The sequence below is a fragment of the Lutzomyia longipalpis genome, chromosome 4, assembly GCF_024334085.1.
Source record: "Lutzomyia longipalpis isolate SR_M1_2022 chromosome 4, ASM2433408v1".
NCBI lineage: Eukaryota > Metazoa > Arthropoda > Insecta > Diptera > Psychodidae > Lutzomyia > Lutzomyia longipalpis.
The window spans coordinates 6,970,615-6,986,756 of NC_074710.1; the positions used below are offsets into that span (position 1 = coordinate 6,970,615).

The following is a 16,142-nucleotide window of genomic DNA, read 5'->3' on the forward strand; positions in this document are numbered from 1 at the left end:
CTCGGAGCCTTCTTCAGTGGCTAGCAAGAAAAAAAAATTTAAAATAATAATATATTTAATAAACTACTTTTTTCAATTTATATACTATTATTAAAAATACAGTATTTCCTCCCATAAATAGGCTTTTAAAAAGCAAAAATATATATTTTTTCCTCAAGAAACAAAATCGGGTTACTTTTTGCGCACGTCGGGTATTGCTGTGACGTTTGTAACTCGGGATCAAAACAAGAGAAAAGAAAAATTTTCTTCAAAAATCTTTTTGTGATAAATAAAAGTTATTTTTGCGTATTTTAGCGTCTTGAAAGAGAACTAAAATGTACGTGAAAGTGATTCCCATTGTTGTTGCAATAGTTTTCTTCACGGGAACTCAGGTAAATTCGATTTTTCTCGGGTTTTTCATTCCTCTTTTGGGGAATCGTCTACTGCATCGCATGTTTACGTATCTGTTGTGAAAATCCCATGTTGATGCGGAAACTGTTCAAGTAGTCAACGATTTATCTAAAATGTTTCTTTTTCTTCGCATTCGAAATGGGTGTTCCGCCCCCAAATAGGCACAGTACGAGGACAAAAGATGCAAATGCATCTGCCCTAGTGTCTCATCTGTGCTCAATAATACAGATGAGACAAATAGGATGCTGATAATTGACAATGTGCCCCCATCTAAATGGTAAGAGGGTGACTGTTGTTGTTCCGGGAGTTTTCCTGACCGGAAGTTTGGTTCTGTTTTTGCAGCAATTGCGACGGTGTCATCCTCCCACGTGTTGGGGATAAGATAAAGGGGAAGGAGCAGGAATTTTGTCCACGATGCGAATGCAAAAATGAAATTCGCAACACAACAATCATTAAAGTTGTCGTGATCATTGTGATCTGGATTATTTCTCTGCTTGCCTGCTACATGGCCTTTCTCTCGTGCTTGGATCCCCTTCTGAATAAGCGTGTCAAGGCTAACTACCAGGAGCACACTAATGAGGACGTAAGGAAGCTGGGAAAATTGACAATTTAATGAGATTTTTGAAAGATTTTCCTTCGACGAATGTTTTTTCAGGAAGAGACCAGTACGCCTTCCTCATCATCGCACCAGATGGGAGTTCGAAGCACAAATATGCTAAACAGAGTGGGGCATCAGCAGGACAAGTGGAAGCGCCAAGTGCGGGAGCAGAGGAGGAATATTTATGATCGTCACACAATGCTCAATTAGAGCTTATCTTCCTCCTCTTCCAACATTATTCCTCCCCAGTTAGGGAGCTCCAATGTACAGCTCATTGGAAAATTATCATTATATCCTCTCTCAAAATGAAATAACTTAATTAATTAAATTGTAAAAAACTGAATTATTCGTGATAATTAAACAAATTCCAATAAAATTAAATTTCTTTCAAATCGTCACGCGTCGTTAAAATTAGCGCCAAGATGAAGTTCCAACACTTTGAGGCAAGTGCTGATGAGGTCGACGCAATAGAAACGTCAAAACTTTGTGTGAAAGAATTTGCTGATTTTACAAAAGGATGAAAAATGTTGAAATTCGTGGATAATACCTTTGTCTGTCGTGTATGTTCTGGACGTGGGGAGCACGAGATATCTTTCCCAATCCCCTTTTACCTTCACGAGACCCCCAATGAAGTGAGATTGTGGCGCAAACCAATCCGGATACTCTTGGAGGAAATTCTCCATATTCCCGTAAGTTTTTAACAATAAAAAATTCTCTTTGCACCATTTTCTCACTCTTCCGGTGACCTTCCAGGTGCGGCCAGATGATGGACTTCCACAGAGAATGTGTACTGTTTGTATTTCCTACATGAAACACGCCATAACGTTCCGGAATCAGGCGCTTGCATGTCGCCTGAGGCTCCTACCGACAAAACTTCTCTGTCACAAAGTTGGAGCTGAAGTGGAGACAAAGGGAAGCTCCCTGGGCGTGGGATCCACAAGTCAACTGCCAATGAATCTGGAGGATCGCAATGATAATCGCAAGATGGGCAGCAATGTCAATAAACTCCAGAACAAAGTTAAATTCCAAGATACCTCCATCATTCCGGACATTACGCACGTCGGCGGGAATTCCCGCGGGTTCTTTAGCTACCAACAGAAGGCCTTTGTGGAGGATGATGTGACGGAAATGCCCTTCTTCGATGGGGAGAATTTCACTGCAAATCCTCCGGAAAAGTTGAGTGAGCGCAAATGCCGCTACTGCCGGATGCGCTTTATGTTTGAGGAGACTTACGATGAGCACACATCAGTGTGTATTCACAGGAGATTCGCAATCTTCATCAATCAATGCAATCAGGTGTATGAGATGAAGATTGAGGGAACAATAACGCCGCATGAATTCATCCGGAGGATGGTGTTTTTGTTGCAAACCAATCAGGATATTCTCGATAGGCTTCAGGCTTGTGAGAAGAAGATAACCCAGAGGGATGAAAGGTTGGAGGGTCTCAATAACGAAGGGGTTCAATCACCTGAGGAACGACAGTCTCCCGATGAGCTACAATCCCCAGATGACCGTCAATCGCCCGAAGAGCTACAATCCCCGGATGAATGTCAATCCCCGAATGAACTTCAATTTTCCGAAGAAGAATTTCTCGTAAATGACATTGAAGATGACCAGAGGAGCCCATCTGTTGAGATTCTGGAAGAAATAATTGTAAATCTTGAGGAGAAGAGCAGTACAGGCACAGAGAGCCCTGAGAGTAGCCCAGAGCCCCCCGATGAACCCATTGAACTAAAGAAAGTAATCTGCTCAACATGTGGAAGTGGCTTCCTCACCATCTCCCACTTGGATATCCACAGAATCCACTGTTCAAAGTAAAGAAGAAAAAAAAAAGACAGAAAGATCTCATCCAGGCAGCTGAAGAGCTTAACAAAGTGACTCAGGAATAGAGATTAACCGCAGAAAAGGTAAAAGAAAATCACTTTTTATTTATTCTTGCTACAAAGTACAGTGGTGGAAAGAAAAATAGGTCCAAAAAAATCTTAATGTTGCTGGGGAATCCAAAAAGTATCCTATTATCTTAATTTTTTATTTAAAAATTTCCACATTAATACATTTTATTCCTTCCATTGAATATTTAGAAAACAAACATTTAAATTCGATTTAATTTAATTGAATTTTTCACTAATTTTGGTTTTTGTAACTCATAGAACTTCTTGCAGAAGAAAGGAGTCTATTCACTTTAATTCTTGTCATTGATGTCATCTAGATTAAAATATTTTTGTAGTTTTCTATTAAAAATCGTTAAAAAACCTATTGGAATTAGTTTTTCAGAAAAGATTTGCTAAAAAAGCAAAAACAATCCTCCTTTTGATTCTAATCTATATAATAAAGAAAGGTCTGTTTGTTGGTAATCTTCCGTCGTGTTCGGCTATACAAATCTACACCGTTTGACCGATCGCGATGAAATTTGGCACAGAGGCTCCTTATATCAGGCGGTTTCGAGTGGCCGTATCCATTTTCCCCCCAAAGCCCCCCTTCAGGTAGCCCCCATATAACTCTCATGCAGTTTTTGCGAATTTTTGAATTTGGCGCCGGAAATGTTGTATGAAAATGATTTCTTCTCTTTGCAAATTTTTCTTTGGGATTGATAGGTGTGCCCAATCATACTTATAAATCATCACAATTTTTTCTCTCTAAAATTTGCGCGAAGCGCAAAACCCCCCGCGAAGCGGGGCGAGGAAAATTGGAGCGAAGCGACAATTTACCTCGTTTACTTATATTTAAACGTACAGCATATGAAGCATATGCTCTGTGCTTAAAATGATCTTACTTAATCATTTATTCGTGTGTACAAAATGGCGTCAAATTTTTAGTTTTGCTTTATTTTTTTGGCCAACAAGCTATGAGCTTCCTGAATTTTACTTAACACTTGGAGGACCCAACATTTGGCACAACGCGGAGGATCAAATTGGTAATAAGTACCAGTTGATAAAATATGCTCAGTAATTAATTATTAATCAATTTATTGAACAAGGATCGAAAGTTTCACTAATTCTCAATCTCCTTCAAGCATTCCTACACCTAATTACTAAATATTTAATTGAGAAAATCGTCACTGAAAAAAAATTGCGTAGAATCGATGCAAAATTGCCAATTCAAACGACTTTTTTATCTGCATTTTTGCATAATTTATTATTGCGCCTAAATCATCACTAACTTTGATTCTTCAAGTAACTTTTTAGTCATTTCCGGCAATAAAATTAGTCCAAATTAATGATTTTCACCGAGGAAAAGTGAACAAGAGATCTTGATTTGGGGAAATATGGGGAAACATAACCTCAAAACAATGGCTAAAATGTATGGGATTTTGACTGGTAGTTATTACCAATTTGATCCTCCGCGTTGGATTCTGACTTTGACCTCAATTATCTTCCAAAGAAAAGACTTTTATCGAGATTTTCTTTCTGCTATCATAAAGTAATTAAAATTCCCTACACATAGATGCTAAATTCATCGAGATAGGTCCAATATATTTTATTCTGTGATGATTTTAAGGTTCAAATTGGTATCAAGTACCAGTAAAGTCCTCCGAGTGTTAAAAATGAGATAGGCTTTTTTTATTCGGAGTTTCTAATTTATTTTTGGAGTTTTTATGGAAAAATTGTGTTGTAGGAAAACTCTCACATATTTTGATCTCAAAGCAATTGAAAAAAAGTTAAATTAATTAAAAATCATTCACCTTATAAGCCTTGACCTGAAAGGTTTAAATACGTAAAGCATATGCTTCAGTGCTCTGATACGGTGTTTGAGACAATTGAACGACGACTGCAGTATATGCTTTACGAATTTTATAATTATTTGTCGGTTTAGGTGGATGTTGGAATGACGTCCGGTCCAGAAAAAGAATAAAAGAAAAAGAAAATAATTATTTCTAACGATTTTTTTAAAACTATTTTCTCAGATATTTATTAAAATCACAATTAATTCCATTAAATCTTTTGTCTTTCGCGTATTTTAAGAATAAAATCATGGCACGAACAAAGGTGGATAATCTCCTTTATTCCCTTTATTGCTTCTTAGTGAGCCTTTAATTTTTTTTTCCACCACATGTAGTAAAACAAATTGAATTAATTTTATTTATTTTATTAATTTCTTTTAAATTATTTTATTGTTTTTGTACTTTTATTTGTAGTTCTTTGACGAACACCTGTATTTTACATTTCAACTATTTACAACAGAGCTTTCAGCTGTTTTTTTGTGAATTAATTTTATGTTTTTTTATGAGAAAGTTAATTTAAAACTAACATAAATTGTGTGTTATGAATTTAAAACAAACAAAAAATGTCTCAAAAGACACGACTGAATTTCTTTCTAGAAAGCTAAAGTTTTTCTTACTTAATTTAATGTTTTTTATTTACTTAAAATGAGTTGGAAAATGACAAGAATTTATCTACAAATGAGAGATAAATTTATTAATTCCACTACTGATGAATTCTTCAAGAGAAAAGGGCAGAAATATGTTTTTAAGTATTTTTTTTTAATGTGAGAAAGAAAAAATATGAAAACTTATTGTGATTTTTTTATATAGAAAAGGAAGAGTTTTTAGATAAAAAAAAACTATGGTGTTCAAATACAAAACTTAATGATAAATTAAAATTAATTTAGATAAATAAGAATGTACTGTCTAAAGAAAAAGAAATAGCCCAACGTTGAAAATTTTTGTGATTTATTGAGAAGTAAAATAAAGTAAGAATAAAAGAAAAACGAAAAGAAATCTTTTAATATTATTGCCTCCCCCTGAAAGTGATAAAAGTAATTATTGCGTATCAGTGAGGGGCATGGGGGTGGGGCTGAAATTTTGGCAAAAGAAATTGGAAAAGTTTTTCTTATAAATCTCAAATATATAATCAAAGTCCAAATCTAGCCGGAAATTCAATGTTTGTGTGTGTTTGTGTGTTTATTTGCAGGTATACCGGAAGCTGCACGATGTGGAGGGAAAAACAACGAAAGTTTCCACCTTAATAAGGTAAGAAAAGATTTATCAATCTCAATCTTGGCTGTTATACATTAAAGATTCTCCGGAATTTTTTTTTTCTAAAGTATCACGCAGAAGAAATTTCTTTTTCATGTCGCGAAGTTTGACTCGTGAAAGTGATTGATTTGCCTGCGAGGAGGATATTTTTATCGTCCTTTTCTACACCCAACTGTTGCACTTTAACGCGCTCAGTAATTTGCTTTGAAAAAGCTTTGAGAATTAATTTTTTAAAGAATAATTTTTCAAAGAGAAAAATCTGAAAGGAAAAATTTGAAATTTAATTGCTTCTTCATGGGATGATTAGCTGAATCAACAAATTGTATTTATTTTCAAATTGAATTGCCCACGGACACACAACGAAGCATAAAGGTCAGAAGGTTTCTCTTCTTTCTTAGACTTCCCTTTTACGAGATCTTTCAATTTTTGCGGAAAGAAAAGCTCTTAGAAAAGGAAACATTTTTGCTTTATTTATTCCTATTCGTACACATGGAAAATTGTCAAATGAAGAGGCACAGATACAGAGACACCGCACCAACATCAATCGGATGCCAAAAATCCCTCCTCCTCAAAAGGCATTCACGGGGAATTTTTTTTTCGTGTAACCGGAAAACATTTCACGTCCAAGGGTAGGAGGGTGTACGAAAATAAACAGAATGTGATGGGGAGTGGGTAAAAAATCGCAATTTTAGTGAAAGTTTGAGTTGCAAAGATGTTAGATTAGGGATTTAAGACGTCTAAATAGTCTAAACATTTAAAAGAAAATAGAAAGTTCAAGTTGTGCTTTGGAGGTGAAAAGAAATTATTTTCAAGCTTAAATATGCTTTAAAAGTCATAAAAAGTTGTAAAAAAAAACGTCTAGGTTAGAAAGAATAATTTTAAACATTAAAAAAATGTCAGATTTTAAAGAAACATCAAATGTTTCAAAAAGAAACTTCAAACGTTCGAAAAGGAAAATCAAACGATTGCTTTAAAAAAAAATTCTTAGAAAGTAATAGTTAAACGTTAAGATAAACCAGAAAAAGAAAACGTTTGAATAAATGTCAAATCGCTAAGAAACGTCAAATTTTACGTTAACTGTTAGAAAAGAAACGTCAGAAACTAAATGTAAAAGTTTCAAAAAATTGTAAGCGTGTTTAAAAAAAAAAGCCATCGCAGGCGAAAACGTCAAAACATCAGAAAAAATCGCCATATGTTGGAAAGGAACCGTCAAAGTTAAATAAAAATTTGAATGGTAAGAAAAGAAACGTCAAATTTAAAAAAGAACGTTAAATACTGGAGAAGACATTAAACTTTTAAAATGAAGTTTCAAGCGTCAGAAAAAAAACTAGACGTTAAAAACGAACGCTAAATGTCATAAAAGAAACGTCATTAGTTAGAAGGACAATTTCTAACGCAAGAAAAAAGCTTTAGACGTTAAAACAATGATCAATTGTTAGAAAATAAAAATTGAACTTTGAAAAAAACACGTTCAGAGTTCAAAAGGAAATGTCGAACGTATGAAGAAAACGTCAAATATTTTTAAAAAATGTGTCAAACGTTAGAAAATAGTTTGAAAAAAAAATAAAGTCAGGTGTTAATCATTAATCTATTTTTGCGAAAAGCCTTCAACTCTGGGGGAAATCAATGTGAAAGTGGAAAAAGGGCCATGTCAAGTGTCGCTGGGGAAAGTCGCGTATGGGGTTGTGTCGTATTAAAAATTGATGATGTGGAAAATCGTTAAATGCAATTCGCGTCTCGCACATTTTCACGTTTTTTTCTCTCTCTCCACGTCGTGTTTCTTCTCCCCGTGTAAATGCCATACCTTTTCCCATTGCCTATGACACATACAGCACAGAAAGGAAAGAAAAAATGCGAAAAAAGGTAATGGAAGTGAAAGAAAATTCAAATTGACAGCATTTTGCTAAATGGTGTGAAAAATGATTCAAGGAAAATTTTCTCTGTGTTGACCATCAAAGAGAAGAAGAGCTTTTTAGGTATAAAAAGGGTTTTTGATGGTACAATGTGAATGCGAAAGTGGATGAGCTTTCACACCACCTACCCTACACCCCTCATAGCTCAGCTAAAACTTACACTTTTAACTCTCTGAACGTGGTTGGACACATCGCAAATGGGTCTTTATTGTTGTGCGAGGAAATGGATTTTCCGAGGAAGCGATCGTACCCCTTTGGACGCTTTTCTGACCATTTTCCACACACAGAGAGCATGAACTTCCTCTCATAAATCATTACGGGCAAAAAGCATGTTTCCAACACCCTCTAGAAATTTCCTCCTTCTGACCCATATTTTCCCCAATATATCCGTTGTATTCTTTAGAATTAATTTACATATTATGTAGTTAAAATATATGCCATTTTAGCTGTGATTCTTTAAATTTTATGCTGATAACACTGATTAATTGGTCTTAAGAATGAATCAATGCTTAAATTGCTGGACGCTTCTCAGAAACTTCAAAGTACAAATGGAAAGCGATAAAAAGAACGAATTGTAATTAAAATGCAACAAAACTGCACAAATCGCAGCAAAATTACAGAAAATGCGAGAAAATTGCAAAGATCGCGAGAAAATTGCATAAATCGCGATAAAAATTGCAGAAATTGCGCTAATTTCTAGAGGTCTAAAATATATGTTGCCAATGCAAAAAAAACAAAATAACGAATGTAAAAAATTCACAATTAGGTGATTAAAAAATGTGTAATCGATGTAAAAAATCGTGAAAATTGTGTAAAATGTAATAAAACGCATAATTTCTTATTAAATATTAAAAACCTTAGTCCTAATTAACAGATTTTTTTGTACATCATACAGCTATGCCGAAGGGAAAATTCTGTGTCAGGTGGCAGGAAAAGTAGATCAGTTTACTGAATAATATATGTTGGAGGTATGTGCTGCTGTTCATTTGCAATAAAACGCGCAACTAATCGGACTCTATATGAGAGGGTACTAAAATAATCAGTCAACGTTTTATCATGAACCTGCTGTTTCATATTGCTTTGAATACAGCCTAATGGTGAGGAAGTTAATTAGTGCGCTATAGGCTTGTTGTATGATGGGGCTTTTAGGATGGACTTTGTGTGGCATTGAGGGAATCTATGAATTAGCATGTGAATTATGTATTGATTTGGTATGAATTTAGCTGTAAGAGGAATTCTCTCGAATTCAAATAGACCCTTTCCTTCAAGAGTCGCGTGTGTGGAATTTCGTACATAGAGACTATGATGGAAAACAAAACGCGCGTTCCTCTCGAGACAGTGAGGAGGGGAAGGGAGGTGGCGTAGAGCAATAATTCTTGCGATTTCAACCGCCTGTGGCTTCTGCAACATACATATGCCAGGGGTGGCGGCTACCCCGTGGCCTTTGGCCGCATAACTCGCTGTAAGTCGAAGCGAAAGCGGGAAAATTACTCAATTTCACTCCCACCTGGCATTCTCACCCCCCCATGCGGCGGAGCTTTGCTCTCCCAGTGAGTTTTCACGGTTCAACATGAGTTTTCCCTTTCGTCCTACCCGGACACTCTCGCGGAGAAATTTTTGTGCTCTCTCGCATTTTGTTCTCTCGGTGTTACACTTGTGTGAAAAAAACTAAGACGATATTAAGTAAATTTATAAAACTTACTAGCACTTGAAAGCTTCATAATAAAAGGTACCTACCTCAAAAAACTTTTGAGTTAAAGAATTAGTTTGAAATTCTATACTGTAGGCAAGTAGTCTGCAATCTACGGGATCTACGGGATTTCTGGAAAACTTTTATATCTTTAAAAAAAATTAAAAATCAATTTAAAAGATCGACTTAAGAGTAGATAGAAAGTCAGAGACGATCATACCAAAGTTGCCGCATTAAGCATCCTTAGGCAATAAAATGAAATTCTTGCATTTGACGCTTTTTATAAAATGTTTGACATTTCTTGTCTACCGTCTGACATTTATTTTAATGTTTAACATTTCTTTTATAACGTTTGGTATCTCTTAATAAACTATTGTTTGACGTTTCATATTTCTTTACAAAAAATTGACATTTTCCGTCTAACGCTTGGCGTTTATTCTAACGATTCTAACACTTTACGATACTTTGTTCATTTCCGAAAATTTGACGTTTACTTTGCGTTTGACATTTTCTGTGACATTCATGGCATACTATGAAATAGTGTAATCAGTTTAGAAAGAAAGTGTCACTTAAATGTGTTTAGTAGTGACGTTTTGAGTCTAATTGTTATATCTCGGTTCTATAAAATTACAAAAATAGATACAAATTTTGTTCCAAAAAGACACTGTAAGATTTTGTTTAAAAATAATTTTTAACGCGGTTTTTTTTATGTTTCATGAAATGAAAGGGAAGAAAATCACAATTATGACGCATTGTTTGAATTTTTTAGCAAATCCTTTCCGATTCTTCTAGTTCTGGTTCCAGGAGCTGTATTCTCTAAGAGTGAAAAACTCTCGTGATAACTCCCGAAGGCTTTTTGTAGGGAAAAAGTGAGGAAAACTTAACTTGAGCTTGATCCTCTAAGAAAAATAATGCATGGTTTTCACGTTTCTTTTAAAGCGCTAAAGCCTTTAGGAGTTTTTCACGGGAGTTTATCACTCTTAGAGGATTGATGCCCAGTATTGAAAAAAAGGGAAGTCTCTGTGACCGTTTTATTTTCATTTTTATTGCACTACAATATTACGCGTATCCTGATTGTTTCCTCGAATTAGAGGTTTTCTAAAACAAAAGCGAGTAACATCCTTTATTAATATATTCATGGCTTTAAAAAAAATGTATTTTGAGTTTTAGAAAAGTTCTTTGCATTTTTTTTTAATTAGTTAACTTGATAAAAAAAACATTTAAAAATTTTTTTAGAATCTTGCGAACTACTTGATCCTATTTTTATCAATCTCACTGTACCTAAAAAAATATATCCTGAGAGAGACACTGCTGAGAGCATTTCCTTGAGCGCAGGATTCACTCGTAGACTGTGTTGGGAATTTTGCTAAAGCTCCGGCAGTCTCTTGCCATTCGTCTAGTGATTCGGTTCACTCGCTACAAGTGGAGTATTCTGGCGCGCAACGCAAGGATTCTTTTTTTTTTCAGTCTCTTGTGGTGCTTGCCAAACATTTTACTCATTGCACTTTACTTTATCTATACCCATTTATCGCATAAGTGCGGTCACGGAAAGTTTCGAGATAATCTCTTTCAACTCACAAAAGGTGTTACATCGCTAAAAGGGAATTTTATTCAGGTGAGTTTAGTCGGGGATTTTGTGGGGGGGTCTTGTAATGAGATTTACCCACCTGGAAGTCATCATCAGTTGCCTTTTCCTTATGTGCGGTTTACATCCAACCCAAATGTCTCAGAGTCTGCCCCATCTGTGACCCTATGAGGAAGGTGAAAAATTTATGAACGTGCCACAAGTGTTTGCCATTGTCTCTACATCCGTATTGGTTTGTTTTCTATATATAAATGCCTTGAAACGTGATAATGGGATAGAAAGTCATCCAAAATGTTTTCTCTCGCCCACACTTTGTGATTCCTCCTCTTAATGATTTTGCCTTCCTCATTTATCCCCCTTTTTTGCTGCTTCAAATGGATAATTTTTTACATAAAACACAAAATTAAATTCTACACAAAAGTCCTGAAAAATTTACCTTAATTCCTCGTGTGCATAATAAAATCCTCTCAGTAGACAATTACAGCTCAATTAAACTCATGTTGTACTACACTTGTTGATTCACCCTAATCGTGTGTTGTGCAATATGTTGCCATGTAAAGCTCTCCCAGAACATTTTTCCATAAACTAAATGAAATTATCTACATACACATATCTCTGTACATAGCAGAGAGGTAGCAAGGGGTTTTTTTTGAGTTTCCATGCATATAAAATTAAATTACAAACTCCCTCCACTTTTTTTTGGATGTAAATTCATTAAGTTTATTTCTTTTTATTACGAATAAATTTCGAGAATTTTAATTGGAATTTACCCTGAGCTTTTGTATGGAGATTTAATTTGATTAATAGAGCATCACAAACCCTATTCAATTAATACACAAAGCGTGTCCTCTTAATGATTCTCGTGATCTTTTAAAATGAGTAAAGAAAAAAAAGAACTATGAGTATTAAGTGATTCTCGAGAAACTTTTTTTGAAACTCGAGAAACAACCTCAATTGATGAAAAATCCTCTACAGGGTATTAAAATTCAACAGTGAGATGAATACCAATAAAACTTTGAAAGTTCTTTATTCATTAATTTGCAGAGAAATTGAAGTGTAGTTCTTCATGAGAAAAAAAGAAGTTTTAGCAAGTTTCTTGACAAGCTTTTTTTGCGCTTTCTTGATAAATTTATTTAAAGAGAAAACCTTTCTTTGAAAAGTTTAAAGACAAATTCTTATTGAAACACAGAAAAGTTATAAAGTAAAGGATTTGTTTTAATTACGCAAATTATAAACCCTAAACTGAGCATAAAATAAAAAGAATTCTCTATATTATTCACTTAATGAATAAATTACAGTGATGTTTCGCAGTACAATGAGCTACAATTTGAAATTTCAATTTTCTTTTAGGGCTTCCGTGGCGCTTGATTCATCAGAGGCTCTTTTAACGACACTAATATTTATTAATTTTTAACTTTTCCTGTTTTGGAATAAAATTGAAAAGTTTAAAGAAAGTAAAAGTCTAGCGTTAGAAAGAAAGGTCAAACATTAGAAAAGAATGTTAAAGGTTACAAAACAAACGTCAACATTAGAAAAAAATGTAATTTTAAATTTTTGAAAGAAGCTTCAATCATTAAAAAAGTATCGTTAAAGAGTGGAACAAATACATATGTGAAACGTTAGAAAGTAACGTCAAACGTTTAAAAAGAAACGTCAAACTTTAGAATGTCACAAATTGTCAAAAGCTGGTAATTATAATGCTCTAGCCGTTCATATGGTTTAGTAATATCAAATATTCATTAACTTTGAATACTTTCAGTTTAATCCAATTTTTAGTAATCCTTAAAATTGAAAAGTTCCTTAATCATCCCATAATAGAATTCCAGCTAAAACCCGTTGCATTTTTTGAGTTTTAATTAAAGCTCAAAAATAATTTATTACTGAGAAACATTCTCTTTTGAGGAATTTGCTCCATATTCAGTACATTTTTCAGTTCTTTTACACACCAAAAAAAATTATTGCAAAGTAAATATTTTCCACGACCCAAAAAGGATTTCTTCCTGGAATTTTATATAAAACTTTTGATTTAATCCATGAAAACGCTGAAAGTCACGATTTAATCTTGATTTAATATTTTTGCATGCATTTTTTTCATTCTCCACACGGAGTTTCAAAAAGCTTTTTCCGGATTTAAATATGTTTATTCACAAAGCTTTTCACAAATTTATCTTTTTGGAGTGTGTGGGCTTTGCAGGGAAAGTTCATTTTATTGCACTTAGGTCGGATTTATTATTTAAATTGTTGTGGAAGGGATGAAGGAAAATTTTTAATTGGTATCCTTTACAATTCATTTTTCCTACCTATGTAAAGATATCGTTCATTGATTGTGGTTTGAAATAAAATAAAATACGTGTATTGTGGTGAAAAAAATGTAGCGTGGAAAATATGGGAGTTTTCTGGAAAAGCTTTTTCTCATTTTAATTATCCATTTATTTGTGTTGAGTGAATTTTCCTGTAAAAAACATTCTCTCAGATATTTCAATTGAAACTCGTGTTAAAATTAAACATTTTGCTGAAAGTTTCTGTTTATTTGTGTATATCATTGTACATAATAAAATATTAATTTGTACTTTATATGAAAAATTTTCTGGTTTTTCATGTTAATTCTTTTGAATTTGATACTCTTTAATCATTTTTTTTTTATTTCGCATGAAAATGATTTTTCGGTACCTATTCAATACAAAACCAATATTAATTTCAAATTATATTTCAATTTAAATATCCACTCACATATTAATTAAAAGGAAGTTAGTTACATTAAAAAAAATTGTGAAGCTTAATGAGATTACGTCACAATTTTGTTTTTACTTTATTTCAAATGCATGATGCATTTGCGCTAATGTTTCGTTGGTGATTTTTGACATGAGAGCTTTTGCTTCATTAATTGAAACTGCCAAAAAATGCAACAATGACGTCATTGTTTGCATTTTTAGACAAAGCTTTACCTTTGATAGTTTTTGACAACTGATCTGTGAATGAAAATGGGAAGGCTCATTGGCAATTAAATTTTTTCTGTTACGCGTATTTCGATTATTTCTTCAAATAAAGAGTTTTCCCAGTCAAAAAACGAATAAACTCCTTTTCAAATAAAATTTATAAATTTTGTGCTTCGTTTTGTAAAAGTTAATTAATTTATTTTCCATTTTGCTATGATTTAAAGTTGCAACATTTTCTACCTTGAACATTTTCACCTTTCTCCGCGTAAATGAAAGGTAATGAGGTGAGTTTTCCAAATTTTTAACACCTCACTGAATATTTCAAAACATTTTGTAATTAAATATTCACTCTATGAGGGGTAAAAACTTTTAATTATTCACATTATAATATTTCTATTCTATATACCTAGCCTGACCATGTTTTACTGGAAAGCCATTCACATGGCATTGACCCTGGTGCGGGAGAGTTTTCACAAGAGAAATTCATTTTATATAGATCCCTGGCAGTTAAGAATATTTTTTCTTCTTCACTGTCCATGTTCCTTTTTGCCTGAGAAAAAAATCCCCCCAAAACAGCTCCCTATTTGTGCGTGAAATGTGGTTTGACGTGCTTGGTGGGGGAATGGGGTTGAAAAGAAAAAATTCTCAGTGATACAAAATGTTCTTTCAAAATTTTTGGGTGGAGTGGGGAGGGATGTGTGGGCGATGAAGGAGTTTCTATAACCAGAAAACCCGGGGAAATAAATAAAAATTCAACCCGGAAAAATCTATTCATATCCCATTGAAATATATAGAATTTCTTTCACATTTCTCCTCTCTCCTTTCACCGGTGTGTAACTTCCATTGCAATATAAGATGCAATGGGAAATTTTCCCGGGAAGAGTTTGCTTGTGGTTGGCTTTTTCTCCGTATGGCCATGGCCCAAAAAATAAGGTATGGGGTGTATTCGTGTGAAATATTGCCATTTTACTGCATACGCGATTACCATTTCCGGGCACGTTTTGAATTATCCACTGAGGTTGAATGCGATGCCATTTCATTTCATTGCCACGGAGGATTCAACGGAGGATTAGGGATACCTGACACGCGTCACGATTGTTTCTGCTGAAAAGAGATTTTCTGCGCTTCTCTCTGTAAATATACCTACTTATGTACATACGTGGATATGAGTTGAATTGTTTTTATTTGGATATAACATACAATAAAATGATAAATATCCCACATTTCGCAATCTTTGCTCTGGGTTTTGGATCTTTCAGCTTCGAATGTTTCTTGAATTTTTTTCTCTTTCTTTTTCAATGAAGTGAGATGTTAAAGATACAGATAATCCTTTGAATTAAGGTTAAAATGACTTTTTAATTTTATTTTTGTTGGTTTGTTCAATGTTCCATTGAAAAGTCCGAATATGGGGTGAATTGGTTCGGAAAACACTACCCATAAAAAGTTCCCGAGTGACTGAAAATTGTGGATTTTTAAGCATAATTCAAGTGACTCCTACTCACAATCAGACAATAGTTAACTGTCCTACTCAGACTGTGGTATATTTTTTACCTTTCCAAATCTAGCTGATTTTTGAAAATCGGTCAAACCATTAACTTGCTCTACGAAGAAGCTTTTCGCGGTTTTCACTTGGAGGACACGAAATTCTAACCTCAAACTTCGATCTTAATTTTCTATTATAAAGAAAACGTTTTTCCAGATTTTCTTTTAAAGAACTTCTAGTATTTGAAGTCGCCTATACATAAATGTTTAATTGATCAAGATAAGTTGGATAGATTTGTGGCGCCCTGAATAGGGGGACGCCACAGGGCTTTGGTCAACTCCTCTAGTAACCTCATCCCTCTGGTCCTCAAACTAATCTACAGAGCACTTTGAGCTTGCAGCCATACCCGCACAAGGCTGAGCTCTGACTAACTCTCTCTTCTACACACATCAGCGCTCTTTGCCACTCTCTACACTCATCAGCACTCTTTGCTATTTTCTCAGTTAATTACTCTCTCAGTGCTCTCCTACATTCTCTTGTGGATTCTCATATTCTCTCGCCTTTTTGAGGGT

At 34.2% G+C, this 16,142-nt stretch overlaps 3 protein-coding genes across 6 annotated transcripts in view; all 3 read left to right on the forward strand.

Annotated features, from left to right (window-relative positions):
- The first annotated feature begins 186 nt into the window (after nt 1–186).
- LOC129795940 (uncharacterized protein CG1161) lies at nt 187–1,364 on the forward strand. The gene is made up of 4 exons (XM_055837506.1): nt 187–371; nt 552–667; nt 733–973; nt 1,046–1,364. The coding sequence occupies exons 1-4, from the start codon at nt 315–317 to the stop codon at nt 1,196–1,198; spliced, it is 567 nt and encodes a 188-aa protein (XP_055693481.1). The 5' UTR covers nt 187–314; the 3' UTR covers nt 1,199–1,364.
- A 64-nt stretch (nt 1,365–1,428) lies between these two features.
- On the forward strand, nt 1,429–5,705 carry LOC129795939 (uncharacterized). 2 transcript variants are annotated; one of them, XM_055837505.1, is made up of 3 exons: nt 1,429–1,677; nt 1,742–3,326; nt 3,724–5,705. In XM_055837505.1, exons 1-2 carry the CDS (start codon nt 1,513–1,515, stop codon nt 2,804–2,806), a joined length of 1,230 nt encoding a protein of 409 aa, XP_055693480.1. In that variant the 5' UTR covers nt 1,429–1,512; the 3' UTR covers nt 2,807–3,326; nt 3,724–5,705. The 2 variants fall into 2 exon arrangements, with proteins under 2 accessions (XP_055693480.1, XP_055693479.1); XM_055837504.1 differs by having other exon boundaries at nt 1,439–1,677; nt 1,742–2,895; nt 5,124–5,705.
- Nucleotides 5,706–5,911: 206 nt separating this feature from the next.
- LOC129795941 (uncharacterized) overlaps nt 5,912–16,142 on the forward strand; it is a 53,928-nt gene continuing 43,697 nt past the window's right edge. For 2 of the 3 annotated variants that reach the window (XM_055837509.1, XM_055837508.1), the window contains exon 1: nt 10,990–11,181. The gene's annotated coding sequence lies outside the window, so the exon portion shown is untranslated. Of the gene's footprint in view, nt 5,958–10,989; nt 11,182–16,142 lie in introns of those variants that run through there. The other variant, XM_055837507.1, reaches the window with a different exon arrangement.